Genomic DNA, 17,072 nt, shown 5'->3' with positions numbered 1-17,072 from the left:
GATATATACGTAGTTAAATTAATATAGTTATACAGTGTTGTGCAACAGTAACATCATTGACTAGTCGATCTGATCATTTTAATTAAAATTTGAGACTTGAAAAAAAACTGTTGGACGAATCTTAAAAATCAAGAAAGTGAGTGGGCATGAAATTCATGCAATTAATAAAATGAAAACTTAATCAGCAACGTACAAATCTAGTTTGACTTGTGATATAAATTGATGACTTTGGCACTGTTTCATAATCATCTTCCCTCAATAAAAAGCCTAAAGCCCCCACACCACCAAACCAAGTCAAATTACTCCATAGCTTCTTGATTCCAGCCTATCAACATAGATACTAAATTAGAGAGAGAAAGTTAAAGAGATAGAGATGGGAAGAGCTCCTTGCTGTGATAAGGCAAATGTGAAGAAGGGCCCTTGGTCTCCTGAAGAAGATGCAAAGCTTAAGGAGTTCATGGACAAATATGGCACTGCTGGAAATTGGATTGCTCTTCCTCAAAAAGCTGGTAATTCAACCACATCTCTCTCTCTCTCTCTCATTCATCTCTTAGGTTTTCTGATGTTGTTAGTTATGGGAATTTCAGGTCTGAAAAGATGTGGAAAGAGCTGCAGATTGAGATGGCTTAATTATCTCAGACCTAACATTAAACATGGTGAATTTTCTGATGAAGAAGACAGAATTATTTGCACTCTCTTTGCCAGCATTGGGAGCAGGTACCTCTCTCTCTCTCTTCACAATTTTTTTATCTGTTTTTGGATACTGGAGACTCACATTGTAAACCAAAAACACTACCTATTTATTCATTCTTCTTCTGCAAATTTTTAACGGAAAACATAAGAATAAACAGAAAGAGGCATCAAAAAGGAAAACTCAATAGATTCCTCTATATTTAACATGTGATCATAAATTATGCCAAAATTGATCAATTTTTGTTTCATCAAAAATTGCAGATGGTCGATCATCGCAGCGCAGTTACCAGGGCGAACCGACAACGACATCAAGAACTACTGGAACACGAAGCTGAAGAAGAAACTAATGGGGCTGATTCCATCAAAATATTCATTCCCAAACACCTTCCAAACACAGCCTCACTATCTCTCTAACCTCTACAGAGATTTCAACTCCTTTCATCTCCAAACCGCTAAATCAGCTGAACAAATGCCGTTGCCATCTCTCTACTGCAATAATTCCGACACATTTTCACTAACCACATCTCAGTATCCCTATTTTCCGCAAAATCAAGAGTTGTATAATGGGAAGGAAAGCAGCAACATGCTCATGTTTGGAGGCAACGAAGCGAGCTGCTCTTCATCCGACAGCAAAGACCATGTCAAACAGGAAGAAATCGCCTGCGGTTTTCAAGGGCTTTACGGCGGATTTGATCAGAAATTCATGCTTCATGAAGCCTTTGTTGATGAAAAGCCGGTTAATTTGGGGAGTGATATGGAGCTAGTTAAACAGCTGATTAGCAACGATAACAGCAGCGCTTTGGTGTTCAATCATGATGAGGGGAAGAGAGAGATGGTGTACTACTATAGCTAGAGAGAGAAAATTGGGTGTAAGTACAATCTGAAAGATTTGAAGGGGCATGGTTGAAGCACACCCACTCAAGATTCAGATTTTTATTATTCAATGAAAAAAAGATAAAAAGATAAAAAGAGTTTCAGTTTATGGGGTTTTGTGTGTTGTGATGGAAAATTTATTGGAAAACAAAAAAACAAAAAAACTTCTTTCGTTGACAGTACATAGTAAAATCTTCTTTCCCTTTGTCGTTTCTTTAATTTCAGAACAATCATTATGTTTTTGTGCTCATCAACGAAACAAATCTGCAACTTCATCGACATTGCATTGTTAAAAACAATTAAGCCTTTAATCTCACAATTAATTAAGCCTTCAATTTGTTGTTATCTCACATAAAAAAGTAGATGTAAACTAGCAACAATCAATAGTTTTTATTACTGTACTATTATGGAGTAGTTAAGTTTATTTAATCGGAAAAGTAAACCACCATTGAGATCAAATATCGTGCAAGCTAACTTTGAAATAAATCAACTTCAGTGCTGTCTACTTTTTCTATGCTGGCATAGTTTATATGCGAGAAATTAAATTTGATGAGAATAGAATCACGATTCTAACGTCTATATTTCAACTTATATGATTGGCATAACTTTTCTATAACAAATAATCGTTTTCTAAGGAAGATTAACCCATGCACACATAGTTGTAACTAAGTCGACCTTTTTAGACTGCTAGAAATGGTGACCAGTGACCACACACCCAAATTACTTAATTTATTGCTTGCAAGAAGACTTACAATGTACTACCAATAAAGTAGTTAAAAATATGCATTATTTGCTTGAATTGTTCTAGTATATCTCAATGATGCAGCATAGCCATTCAATATTGAATGGGCAGCTAGTCCGAAAATATGAAAATCGAATCAAATGCTATATATATATCTCAGAAAAGGACAAGAAAAAAAAATCGAAATCTTAGTCTTATATTAGTAAATATTATTGATGGAACTGGCGATATAAAAATAAGGCAGAGGCATATATATAACTAGTGTACGTGCATGTTGTGTTAATCTATTTAATCAACGTATAACCAAATTTTAATCGCATGAAAAATATAGCAATTTGGACAACGTCATTAATTTATATGTTGGGACGCCTTTCACGGCAGCTCCTAATGACCCCATTGATTTGATTGGTTAATGATTGACCAATGTATTAATTAGATAAATTAGAGTTGGTCCCACTTACAGTTGACTATTGCTTAGCTCTATCAGCTTAGGTAAGCCACAAATATTAGTGATGATTTATATTCATAAAATTTTGGGTTTTTTGGAGACAGCAAGCAACTTATGATAACAATAATGGGTCAAACTTCGTTACTACATTTCAATCATATGAGGTGTTATATATATGCTGTAATCTTTTACTCCTACTATTTTTTTGCAAGAAAGTAATTATCTCGTGCACAAAATGTTTGTCGTTTATGTGAGGTGTTAGGATTGTTACTTTTTGGGGTCAAATTATTTTTAAATTATCCAAGAGATTAGACCACTTAAGTAGTAGATTTTGTATATCCATTAAAATGATTGCATACAATGTTATTGCTAGCCAAATAATTAGTGTATTGTTAAACATAGTCGCCTCACATTTAGGTGCCCGGAGAAATTCAAACGTCTGTAATTTTTTCTACATATATGGGTGAATTAACCTAAAAATTCATTTTTATCATGAAAACTAAAAGTATTAAAATCGCTACATATATATTGGACTAATAAATTTATTGTACTCTTAGTAAATTATACACCTGCATTTAAAATATTGGAATTCAAAAGTAGGGTCATGTATAATGTATAGGGCTGACAATTTTTGACACGACACGATAACACGACACGAACCGGCACGAAATTAATGGGTTTGGGTCAGAGCTTATCATGTTCGTGTCCTTATCGGGTCGACCCATTAAGGACACGAAAATTTCGTGTCGTGTTCGTGTCGGGTTCGTGTTATCCGCTAACAATGCGTGTTCGTGTTATCCGTTAACACATAATATTTTAATATTATTATTCTTATTAACACATATATTTTAATATTATTATTCTTATTATTTCATTTTTCAATACTTATTTTCGTGTCATTAATGGGTTCGTGTCGTGTTGACCCGAAACGGTTCGTGTCGTGTTCGTGTCTGAGGGTAGCGAGTCGTGTTCGTGTTCGTGTTTGAGGTTTTCTTAACGGGTCGTGTTCGTGTTTGTTGTTATCGTGTTCGTGTTGTTATCGTGTCGACACGATAATGACCCGACACGCACGATTTGCCACCCCTAATAATGTATGTGATTACTTCTATTTGATAAAAAAAAAAAACAATTATTAGAGTGTACTTTAATTTTGTTAAATTTCCATTTTGTCTTCACGTTGGGATATCTTAATTACCTCCTAGTTATTTCGTTTCATTTATTAACGATAAACATTTTTGTATTTCTTTCAGCAAATATTTCGCATTTTCTAGATTTAAGTCTTCAGTTAAAATCTTACTCTTCCTATGCTAATTTGACTTGCGATCAGATAAGGAAAATTAAGTACAAAATGAAAAGTACTAGTGGTATAATTTTCACTATACATATGTAAATTTTGTTATCTAGCTAGGTGGCATGGATTTAACATGAATTGCGTTTTCTTATAAATTATAGATTAAATTACTAGTGGTGACTAAATTTCAAGGATGACTATCTCGTTAAATTACTCTATATTAATTTCTTCTACAGGGAGTAGTAATTAAGAACAGATTTTTTTTTAAAAAGCATAAATTGAACCATAGATTGGTGGATAGTTCTGCTATAATTAAAGGAGGAGTTGGTAAAAATGTTTTTAAAATTTAGAGCATGTAATACGTAGGCATATGACTATATGAGGAAAGTAGATGACAAACAACAAGAGATTCATTGCACACAAATATGCAGAGAATCCTTATTGGGAAAGCACACCCCAATTAACGAGGTGTAAATTAATATGATCTCAAGATTGTATGTCAGACCCAGCACACATTAAACTATAGATTAATTTGAGTTCGGCTCAATACTGACATGTCTTACATTATCTTTGTTGTATTATTTTTGGATCTGTCAAAGACTACTTCTGTCCAAAATCTAAGAACTTTATAACTTCAACTGATGTAGTAGTACAAATTAACTAATGTGTTTTAATTGGGAATGGTGCATGCGGTATAGTACTAGTAATGGATACTCCTATTAATTTATTATAAGTGAATGCATAATTCTTAAGAACATTCAAGTTTCATGTTGGAAAATGCAATCTAAAGATGGGCGATACTTCCTTTTGATGTGCTGATTATATTCAAAGTAAAGTTTAGATGTTTTTGTATTACAACAAGTTTCTTTAATATTTCGACAAGTTTTTTTGTCTAATACTATCACTGTTGATTCAGGAAATGAAATCCATATGGTAGAAAATCAACCGGTTAAAGAAGGTTGTCACCGACTTGCTAAAGTCACTAGTCTTTGTATAAACTGAGGAAGCATTTTTTCGTTGTTATCTCGTGTAAATTTGGCCCATTTTTGGAAATTGGAGGGATATAGGAGAATGGATTAGTAGTGGTACTTTGCGTTTATAATTGTGAGAAAGTTAGGTATAAATCTCAACTTCTTAATCCCTAACCGGAAGGGGGAGAGAGGGGGGGGGGGGGGGGGGGGGCGATAAAAATAAAATATCACGAACTTATAACAATTTTAGCAAAGAAAAATAGGGAGAACAAAGCAAGCACACGGTAAAGGCTAATAATTAATAGAGTGGAACTTTAAATGTTATAATGAAGTCTTGTAAAAAAGTGAACCTCCAAAATGATAAATCTTACTAGTATAAAATTATGTTAATATTGATGGAGGCCGATGCTACTATAATGTGAATTGCTTGATTTCCATTTTCTTTATGTCCTGGAATGAATGCCTTTTGCAGGAGGGTACGAATGTCAAAAAACATTATCTTTGGGATCGAAATAAATGTACATAAGTTGTGGTTGAAAGAGATCAAAAGAACATCAACTTTGGTGGAGGCAGAAGCATAAAATTTATGTGGTTCCCTATGTCAGCCTTTGAATCATGGATATCATATAATACTACTAAGAAAGTACAATATCAATATACATAGATTTCATCCGTCCAATTGATTTTCCAGCACATGCTATAATATATTGTATGTTTAATCACATTATAGTAGTAGAGGCTAGTGTGGCCGTATTATTTTACCTACTTTTTCACACAATATTTACTACACACGCCATTTACCATATATCCAAGATGGAATCATAAATAATGTAATGTAACGGATGAGACAATTTAAAAGATAGTGTTGTTATCAGTATAAATCGGAACTGGACCAGCTATATATCAACGGGTCGAACTGGAACTGGAACTGAAACCGCCAACTTTGTGGCCCAGTTATGGTTCTAAAGGCCCTTTTTACAAGAGACTAGAAATTAAAAAACTGGAAACTGAGAAAAATAGCTGCTTTCGTATTGAAACCGGAACCAACAAAACTGATATATATGGTGGAAGTGAAAGATGAGAACATCCAGATCTGGATAAGAAATTATAGGACCTCCATCAAATTAACTACTGATCTAATAGTATAGAGTCTAATCAGGTTCTGTGCACAGCATATACACGAAGCTAGTTCTGGATTTTTCTAGTGCATCAACACAAAGCCTCAATTCAAATACAGGAGTATATATGTACATCCAAATGCAAGCCTAATGGTGAGTAATATTGTATCTTTGTGGATATTTTAGATATTTTAATGTAGCATCTAGAAAATTAAAATAAATCCCTAAGAGACTCAGATTTCAGGATTTCTGCATTTAGCGTAAAGTCAAAACGTAAAAAATTAAGAATTTCTCCCCTCAAGTCCAAATGTACATTAGTTAAATGCATATTGTATATCTTCAATGGATAGTCAGAAGCAAAGTAGTTATTACTATTACATTAAAACAACTCTGTCTCCAACTTCTATGGTAATACTAGTATTTTTGCCGATTAAGAGAGTTTGAACCAAAAATCAGTACCTAAAGCTCATTTTCCTTTATTTAGCAGCACCTCCCAGAGAGAGGACAAATTGTTAATATATTCAAACCACAAATGTGTTTTGAAAAGCACTACATTCACCAACAGTTAAACAATAGTAACTATACATAACAATGATAAAACTTATATAAGTTGAGATACAAATTAAGTTCTTAAATCAAGAGAGTAGGTTAATGAAGGATTTTACATGAAGATCATATATATAAGAAGCATCAATACAAGTTAGCCACTAAAATAAAGTTAAAACATATATCTGCAAATCTGAAGTATTGAATAGAATATTTTTCGAATGCTAATTTAGAACTTTCAAATCCCCTGTGTGCTTCATATGCATACAAACCAGACAAAACACAATGCCTATATGTCTTGTAATCATACAAAAAAACAGAAATATCTCATACTACAAAGAAAACCTCTTCTATATTGGGACCTTTTCACTTCAAAAAGTTGAACAGGTCAATGCTCTATATTGGAGTATGAGCTAGCACTTATAACATAACTGACCTACCAAAGATGATATATTAGTGATCTGCACATAATATGAGACAGAGAGTGAAATTATAGTGCTTCAAGGTCACAACTCTTAACCACTATAATTAAGAACACATTCTATGCGTGAAATCACACTTTCTTCTCATCTTAAAGCTGGTGTAACATGGGTATATATCCTACCAAATGTTACTTGCCAGAGTATATGAATGAAGTGTCAAGTATGATCCAAAGCGGTGTTTACTTTTGGTGATAGCTTAGATAGATAAAAGTAACATAGGCAAATCAACTACATACTCTGATAGTCGATAGATTGAACAGTATTGAGCTTGTTCGATATATGATAGTAATTTTTATATACTCAAAATCACATGTATCCTCAATCACTCAATGCACACGCCCCCCTTAACGGTAAGGCTTGTCAAGGGATTAGCCAGATAAGGACTGTAAAGTTCCATGTAATATGTGGCAGGCATGAGAGCCATCAGAGGGATCAATGGGATTTCTCTGAGCCATCAAGGAATGGTCAATTAACAGATTGAAATCCATTGAAGAAACACAAAGAAAACCAGCAGAAGCTTTAGAAGTCCCAATGCAGGTTAAAATAATTACAACTACGGTATAATTTCTACCATCTCCCATTATCAGTTAAGAGTTTTGAAAATTTTAACCCATTACTATATGGGTGGTCTAAGTTATTCAATTTGATTTCTTCTAATGGATAACTATACTTGATTGATACTCCATATATAAGAAACATAGTAAGACACTTCAGTAACAAACTAGCAATATTCAAACATTGATTAAAAAATAGAAATTCAACTTATAGATTTTCTCTGTCATTTATTTCTTCCCTCTCTTTCTTGAAATGCTTGAAGCCTGTACTTCAAAATGTTAGCATAGTATATAGACCTCTCCAAGAGACACAAGGAACTCGAATCATTTTCCAACTAAAAAACATTACTTAATTTATTGAAGTGTTGGCATATACAAATGTACAAACATAACAAAATAGTAGTAGTAATAAGCTTAATATTATGAAAAATAAATGAAAAAACAACTAAATTAAATATTAAATGTAGTAAACAAAGTTAGCTACTATACGAGGAAAAGAGAGATTAAAAGAGTACGAGTGTTTAAATTATTTCTATTAGAGTGAACTGCAAAAATAGTTTCCGGATGCGATTATTTCGCCAATGAACCCTAAACTTTAAAAATATCCTCAGACAATCCAGGACTAAGCGTTTATCTCGAAAATGGTCATTTTTCACTGTTTCGTGACGAAAATACCCTTTTGAGGGATTTTGGGGGATTTAGGCAATTTGGTCTTTTTACATTTTAAATCTGATATTATTTCAGTTATGTACTAAATCTGATATTATTTCAAAATTATCATTCTTCTTCCATTTTGGCGTCCTTCACTTTGTTTCTTTATTTCAATATTAGATTTAATTTTATAAAATTAAATTTTAAAGTTCGATTGTTAAATATCAATAATTTTTTTTAATTATTAAAATTACTATTAAATAACAAATTAATAGATTTAATCCATATTTGATAGTGTCTAATATTTAATCAATAAGGTACGACGCCGCCTTAGTTTTGAAATCAATATTTAATACTCCCTCCGTCCACCATTAAGAGTCACACTTTTCCATTTCGGTCCGTCCCCAATTAAGAGTCACACTTCAATTTTACCATAAATAGTAAGTAGGTCCCACATTCCACTAACTCAATTCACTCACATTTTATTATAAAACCAATATAAAAAATGGGTCTCACATTCCACTAACTTTTTCAACCAACTTTTCTTTACATTTCTTTAAACCCGTGTCCGGTCAAAGAGTGACTCCTAATAGGGGACGGAGGGAGTAGTTTTTAATCATAAATAGATCATATAACACGATTTAGTCAACTTCATAATATTTTTAGTCAAATTCTCCTATACATTAGATGCATATTTATTTCGGAATAAATCGTGTTATATGATCTATTTATGATTAAAACCACTCCCTCCGTCCCGGATAATTCGGGTCACTTTGACCGGGCACGAGTTTTAAGAATTGTAATGAAAAGTGGGTTGAAAAAGTTAGTGAAATGTGGGTCATACCTTTATATATTAGTTTTATTATAAAATGTGAGTATGAATGAGTTAGTGGAATATGGGGTCCACTACCAAAAATGGTAAAAGTGAAGTGGGACAAATTATGTGGGACGGGCCGAAATGAAAAACTGAGACGAATTATCCGGGACGGAGGGAGTATTAAATATTGATTAAATCTAAGGTGTCGTCGTACCTTATTGATTAAATATTAGACACTATCAAATATTGATTAAAACTATTAATTTGTTATTTAATAGTAATTTTAATGATTAAAAAATTTTATTGATATTTAAAAATCGAAATTTAAACTTTTATTTTATAAAATTAAATCTAATATTGAAATAAAGAAACAAAGTGAAGGATGCCAAAAGGGAAGAAAAATGATAATTTTGAAATAATATCAGATTTAGTGCATAACTGAAATAATATCAGATTTAAAATGTAAAAAGACCAAATTGCCCAAACCCTCTAAAACCTCCTAAAAGGGTATTTTCGTCACGAAACAGTGAAAAGTGACCATTTTCGAGATAAACGCTTAGTTCAAGGTTATCTGGGGATATTTTTAAAGTCCAGAGTTCATTAGCGAGATAAACGCATAGTCCATAGACTATTTTTGTAGTTCACTCTTTCTACTGTGATACAACATGTGACATGCCTCGATCCATGAAAATCTCAGTATCTTTGAAGTAGTGATATATAGTAGTAATAAAATAGAGTTATCATATACTCCTATATCAGAAAGTCATGATTCTCTAATTTTGGAGATAAATTTTTTTGCATTCATATAAACAGTCCGAATATATCTTTTGGCTGCGATAAAAAATTAAGAATGAGTCAAAGAATTAGTTAGTTGAAAGAGCAAGATGCCAATTTACTTGGTGTTATATGGAAAAAGGATTCGTACCTTTGATTCTCCTCTAACAATTGTCCAGAAATGTCCTAATTCCAAACAAAATGTAGATCTAGGGCACAGTTTTTCATATCGATCCATGGGCTTTATCCAAAGGTAAATATTCAAAATTAGGCCATCCTAAATCCTAATCCTATACATGAAATATTTGAATTCAAGCAGATCTATACATGACAGAGAGAGAGAGAGAGACGTGCCTTCAGTGTGTATTCAGTTATGCCTGTGTGAGAGAGAGACATGTCACATATGAGATATGAGTAATACTTTCCCCAAAATGACCTTCACCTGCATATGCATCTGCACCTCCTCATTGATGAAGCAAAACAAAAGAAAAAGATGAAAGTTTTATTAGCAAAGAGGGCGAGAAGGTGCAGGTGCAAATGCAGGAAGAGGCTAACATCTTGGCACATTCTGTTTCACAGAGAAATCAAGAGAGAGAGTCATGAGAGGCACTTTTGCAGTTGGAAATTTGGAATCGCATGCAGTATAAGTGTATATATAAATAATTTACTCCAAACTTGGTATGACATCAGCAACAAAGCATGTGGTTTATTTCCCCTCCTGCTATACTTACTTGTCACCTAATTAATTAAATTGGTGAAATAACACTGCCATAAGTCTTCTACAAAATTAAATTAGCTCGCTTGACCATTTCTATTTTTCATCTATATATAAATATAACATAATACTATCACAGATCATGTATGCATGTTTTACAATTTGGTTCTAGCTTGAAAGTCGTATGAGAGTCCATAACTCAATGTTCGCCTCAAAATTGAAGAGATACATGTGTGAAGTACATGCTCATGTCAGCCTCCAAGACTATCTTATCTAAGAACGTTGGACAAGCAATTTTAGATTTGTCTTTGAATTTTTAAGAATATGAAATTTTTGGATTGACACTTGCATTAGTCATCGCAATTTTAAAATGTGAGATAGGAGGACTTCTCGAAGTTGCGAAAATCTCTTCTTTTATGAAGGGGTACATCTTTTAGTAGTGAATATTGTTAAAGCAAGTAATTTTGATCCTATTCTAGAAAGACATTTAAATGCCTAGGAATGTGATGCTTCATTATTTCCCTTTTTACAAAATTAAATTGATCCGTGATAATCTATACTCTCAGCAAAAGACTGATCGGTCTGCAATAAATACTTAACAATTAATTAGAAAACTTTGAGACGCTTGCGTTGGAAAATTTTAAAAAATAACAATAATTTATGATGCAAAAGAAAGCATCCATAAATTAAGGAAAAAATAATTTAATTTTTTATTTTTTAAGACACTTCCATTTGCGTCTTCTAATTTTGGTTGGGACACCAACAATAAGGACATTTTTTGAATCGTTTGGTATATTTAAAAACATAATTAACATCCTTAATTATATTTAAAATGTCCTTAATGATTTTTTTAATTGTAGTGATATATATAGGTTGCAATATTTATTTGCTACAGTTATTCTCCTCCTTAAGTTGATTCTAGAATGATCTTTGAGTTTTTATAGATCTTCTTAAAGTTGACTTTTGTGAAAATGAGTTAAATGTCAACTATTTATAAAATGTCAACTATGTATTGTAGACGTGTGTATCTATTTATATAACAATTAATAACAAGAATGGAGTAGTATTATTTTTTAATAATCATCAAAATAAATTTTATAAAAATATATACATGATCTAAAGCGTTTTCTATCAAGACAAATTAAAAGAGAATTCTTTCTTAGAAATGTAGACAAACATACCCTTGTCGCTATTATGTAACTTTTCTTGAAAGAAATATTCGCTCATCAGTATATTATAAAGTATAAAATCTTGCAAGATATCAAAGAATCCAATAATATCACAATCGTTTTCTTTTGTGGTGTTAACGAATTTTAGTCGTACGTACTCGGGTTTTTCCATAAATTGAAAAGTGGAAGCAAAATTTGAGAACTTTGATTTTGAAACTGATTTTCTTATAAATCAATTTTCACCCAAATAAATATTTCTAGTACATAATACTGTTGGAATATCATACCTGAGTCCCTGACACGATGCAATTTTCTTGCTTTCCTAATTTTTTGTTGCCAAATCAGCGGTTATTAGCGTATTACAGTTCAGTAAAATTTGGAATCAAAACCATTACTCCATGTTGGTTCGGGTAAAACTCATGAGTGATACTTATTGTTCCAAAATTATAGAGTAACTAATATTCTAGTGTTGGATCGAATGGACGGTTTTGGTTTAACCATGCATCTCCACATATATTAATCCCCACTCTAGTAGCTGCATTATTTAGTGTGGATATAACTTAGATTGGTAGTACTTAAATCATAACAAAATGATCTAGTACGCTAATATTGATGATATGCTTTTATCTTGATAATATGATGGGTAGTGATAGTATCATAGTAGTGGAGTAATGTTTGATGATGACAAAGTACACGTGGTCCACCATATAGTACAATTTGTCCACGTGATGCCGAAGCCTGCGTCACGTGGGCTTGCCATTCACAACTAATGCGGAGCTGCCACGTGGGGAACTGCATCACTCTGGCTTTAGCATTTTTACTCCTCATCACACATAGTTCACTTTCCCGAGCCCCACATCGACCTCCTTGCAATTTACAATAGAGTTTACTACTACTTTACTCGTACTCCCGCCATCCCATTTAAATATACTTAGTTAGGATTAACACCAATTTTAATGCGTAATTGATAAAATAAAATAGAAAAATATAAAACAGTTGGAATTATGTACTTGATGATGTGATTCATAAATAATAAAATAAAAGAGAACAAGAAAAAAGTTACTCCTCATAAATAGATATACACTCACGGCCTGTTCGGTTGCCCCTACTACACCCCAATTTAATTTCACTCGGCGAGTAATCTGCCGTTCGGTTGCTACGATATCTTTGTCGCTCAGCCCGTCTTGATATCATTTCTTTCACACAAATCTCGCGACAATTCATCTCGGCCTTAGCTACCCCTCATATTAAATTCGTCCCATTGCCCTTCTCTGCTACCTTTGTCGTGCCCCGCTACCTAATTTCCGAAACTGGTTCTTCTTCTTGTCTCTTCCTCCCAGATCTGCGACACCTTTGCCCTTGGCCTCGACCCACAGTCGTGTCATCTTCTTCATCATCGCTGATTTTGCTGTGATATTTTTTATTTTGGGTGATTAATGGGGATGTGTGATGTCTTGCTATTTCTGCATAATTTTATTAGATAATGAATTAATTTAATTTAATTTATAATTTTTATAGTAATAAATAAACTTAAATTTATGTTAATTTTTTTATTAATCTTATTGCCCAAATATTTTACTAAAATTATCATGGAAATAATATTGTAAACCAAACAAGAACATACTATCCAAGTGATGTATTAAGATGACAATCCTCTTTATTGTAACACCATACCACCATTTTAGGTCATTGGATCTGAAAATCGTGTGCTTGTCATGCTGCCACGTGTAAAAACACGGATGGGTAAAATAGAAAATTTCTAATTTTACGTTACCAGATTGCAGTGTTGTTCATTGAATATTGCAGTCTTACCACAACAATATTGCAGTTTACCACGACTGTAATATCTAATACAGTAGATTGCAAACCCGTGTTTTTTCACGAAACTTAATCCTAGGCATCCATAGATGAGATCTAACGGACTATATTGGTTGGTATGGTGTTATCCTATCTATGGTGGCACCATAGTGCACCCCTACTATCTAATATTAATTAGTCCTAGATAAGGCCCATCTTACTTTGTATCTCATTACTATTTAATCTATTGAACTGAACACTGTCTAATTCTATGTGACGGACGAAAAATGAAATATGGCATATTTCTATAGGATGAGCGAATAAAAATGAAAAAGAATATGATTATTTTTCGTGGGTATAGAGTAATATCTATGGACATCATTATTCATAAATCTCTACTTCACAACATGCAAAGTTAAGACGATTTTGATCATCAAATATAAGCTTGGGTGTTTTTCAACACGATGGCATTGGTCTGAAGTCAAAATTTAGAGGTTAAATTAAAATTTAATTCAGAGATTTAACTGTGTGTGATAAGCTTTTATTTTTTATTTTAATTATTTAAGAAAAAAAAGTTATAGCTCTTCATTTATTCCATTATTTTGATGATATCAATTCTTGATCTATTAATTTGATGATATGAATTCTTGATCTATTAATTTATAGAAAACGCCTTGTCATTTTCATCGTTTTATTGTCAAACTCATGTTGAGTCATTCATCCCGTAAAATGCCTTGCAGGGAGAGAAAGATAAGATCAACACTAAGTCGATGTGGGACAAGATTTATAGTTTTAATAGGTTGTCGGTCCAAGTTTCAATATCATTCTAAAAATAGTATATATTGGCAAAATAGGAAAAAAAATCAAGAGATCGGTCGTTGAATTATTTATTAAATCAAATATAGAATATGATTGTGTGAGAATTGAGAAAGGACTACACAACTCGATCATAGTAATACTAATTAAATAGCATGGGCTGGGCTGGAAACTAATCTAAGAGCATCTCCAACGGCGGACGTTGCGGGTGTCCGACCGGACGTCCGCCACTATGAACGAAATGGTAGGACACGCTCGTCCCATTTGCCCGTCGGATGGGCTCGGACATCCGCCCGACGTCCGACTGGACGTCCGCCACTGTGGTGTGGGTCGGACGTCCGATTAAATTTGATTTAAAAAAAAAACTCTATAAATACGGCTCGTTGAACTTCATTTCATTCACACCACTTGTGTTGACAAGTTTCTCTCTCTAAAAACTCTATTTTCAAGTATATCTAGAATGGCTAGTAGTCGTGCGGGTGGTAGTGGCGGGGGCGCTAGTGACAGTGATAGTGATAGTGATAATGAATTGGATCTCACTGTGGAAGGGGCGATTGATCGATTGCTACGGCAGAGGCAGCAGCAGGCAGCGGTACCTCGGCCGATCCATCGCCGATGTCATGTATCCGGGACCACATTGTTGCACATCTTCGGTTGTATCAGGACTACTTCGCTCCACAACCGCGTTTTGGGGATGTCTTATTCTGGCGACTTTTTAGGATGCATCGTCCGCTGTTTATGCATATCGCTGGCAAACCCGGACACACGCCCTTACAGAAATGCACTGCCGCAATCAGGCAAATGGTACGGAGGCCCGACCGACATGTTCGACGAGTACCTCCACATTGGTGAGTCGTCAGTTGTCGAGGGTCTGCAGAATTTTTGCGCGGGCGTTAGAGCGATATTCGGGGATCGCTATCTTTGGAGTCCGAGCCCCGCAGACTGCCAGCTGCTGATAAATATGCACGGGTCGTGCACGGATTCCCTGGGATGTTGGGCAGCATAGATTGTATGCATTGGAAGTGGAAGAACTGCCCCGCCGCCTGGAAAGGGATCCACACTTCCTGCTTCAAAGCCAAGCATCCTACGATGATCCTTGAAGCTGTAGCTGACTACCGGCTGTGGATATGGCATGCTTATTTTGGAGTCGCCGGGTCGAACAACGACCTCAACGTCCTCCAGTCGTCGCCCCTGTTCAACGATCAGTGCAATGGCGTTGTCCCGCCATCAGTTTCGTCGCCAACGGCAACCAACACAATATGGGATACTATTTGGCGGATGGGATATACCCAACTAGCCTGTCTTTGTGAAGACGATCAAGCATGCGATCTGACCAAAGAAGTCCTACTTTGCGAGCCGTCAGGAGGCAGCGCGCAAGGATGTTGAACGGGCATTTGGTGTGCTCCAGAGTCGATGGGCGATGGTGAAGGGTCCTTCACGGATGTGGTATATTCCCAACATCGGCGACATCATGTACGCATGTATCATTTTGCACAACATGATTGTCGAAAGTGAAGGTAACGAACTGACTCAGTGGACCAACGAAGATGATACGGGTGCTGGTCCAAGCCACGGCGTGGCCAGCGCGAATGTGAACATGGGGGTACCTCATGGAGAGGTTGAGCGGTTGCGCGCATTTGCCGACATGCAGCAAAGAGATGCCCATATTCGACTTCAGAAGGATATCATCGAAGAGGTTTGGACGCGGAGGGGTGGACGTTGATGTGGTTGCTTTTTTTATTGACTATATAACTTTTTTTTTCCGAATAATGTATGTTTTTTTAATGAAATATTCGCATTTTCCCGTTCGTATTCGTGTCGAAATTTTAATTCGTAAATTGAATAATTGTGAATTTAATTTTATTGCGGGAAGTCTTAGTGCAGGGAAAGTCCTAGTGATGTGACAGTAAAATAGGAAGTCCTAGTGATGACATGGCATGAAGTTTTTGTGGAAGTCCTAGTGGAAGTCTTTAGTGGGAGGGGCACCACCGGAGATGCTCTAACAAGTCCATCAATATTTTATGTCATAATTAAACCAACCCATTAAATAACCAGGCCCAAAATGAAGGTTATTGTTTTAAATACAAATTTAATCTTTTCTTTTTGAAGGGATACAAATTAAACTACTTGTGATAAAGTATTTCCATACGAACTTCTTCTTTATTGTATCAATTCTTTTATATTAACAGTGAGTTACGAATAAGATGTGAGTTGAATGAGCTCAGGGAAATAATGATAATGAGAAATCAATTAAATAAGTATTTGTTCAAATTTTGCAAACAATAAAATAAGAAAATTGTGGTATGATTTTTTTAAAGTTGGCCAACTTTATGAGCACATACCCATAAGTCCATAACAACAATTTTTGGATGGCATTTCAAATACTGGCAAACAATTCTGGCTTGATTCGAATAATGGACTAGCCAGATTGAGCCCATAATTTATAAATCTCGGATGGGCTGAGGCCCATATATGATTAAAATTTGTATCATAGTCAACATCATATCATTCTATGGAAACAAACAATTCAACACACAACACATGCTATTTCCATCACAAAATTTCCTTGTTTTTCAATATAGTAAGTTTCTTTTTATAATGAGGAGGCGGTTCCT

The 17,072-nt window shown here is 34.4% G+C and overlaps 1 protein-coding gene across 1 annotated transcript; it reads left to right on the top strand.

Annotated features, from left to right (window-relative positions):
• Positions 1-266: 266 nt before the first annotated feature.
• Positions 267-1,748, top strand: LOC125216056 (transcription factor MYB80-like). Its single transcript, XM_048117666.1, has 3 exons — positions 267-509; positions 588-717; positions 955-1,748. Exons 1-3 carry the CDS (start codon positions 374-376, stop codon positions 1,544-1,546), a joined length of 858 nt encoding a protein of 285 aa, XP_047973623.1. The 5' UTR covers positions 267-373; the 3' UTR covers positions 1,547-1,748.
• The last annotated feature ends 15,324 nt before the right edge of the window (positions 1,749-17,072 follow it).

The sequence above is a fragment of the Salvia hispanica genome, chromosome 3 (assembly GCF_029641045.1).
Source record: "Salvia hispanica isolate PSC_SH4W2 chromosome 3, Shi_PSC_v1, whole genome shotgun sequence".
Taxonomy (NCBI): domain Eukaryota; kingdom Viridiplantae; phylum Streptophyta; class Magnoliopsida; order Lamiales; family Lamiaceae; genus Salvia; species Salvia hispanica.
This window is presented reverse-complemented; position numbering and strand designations above follow the sequence as displayed.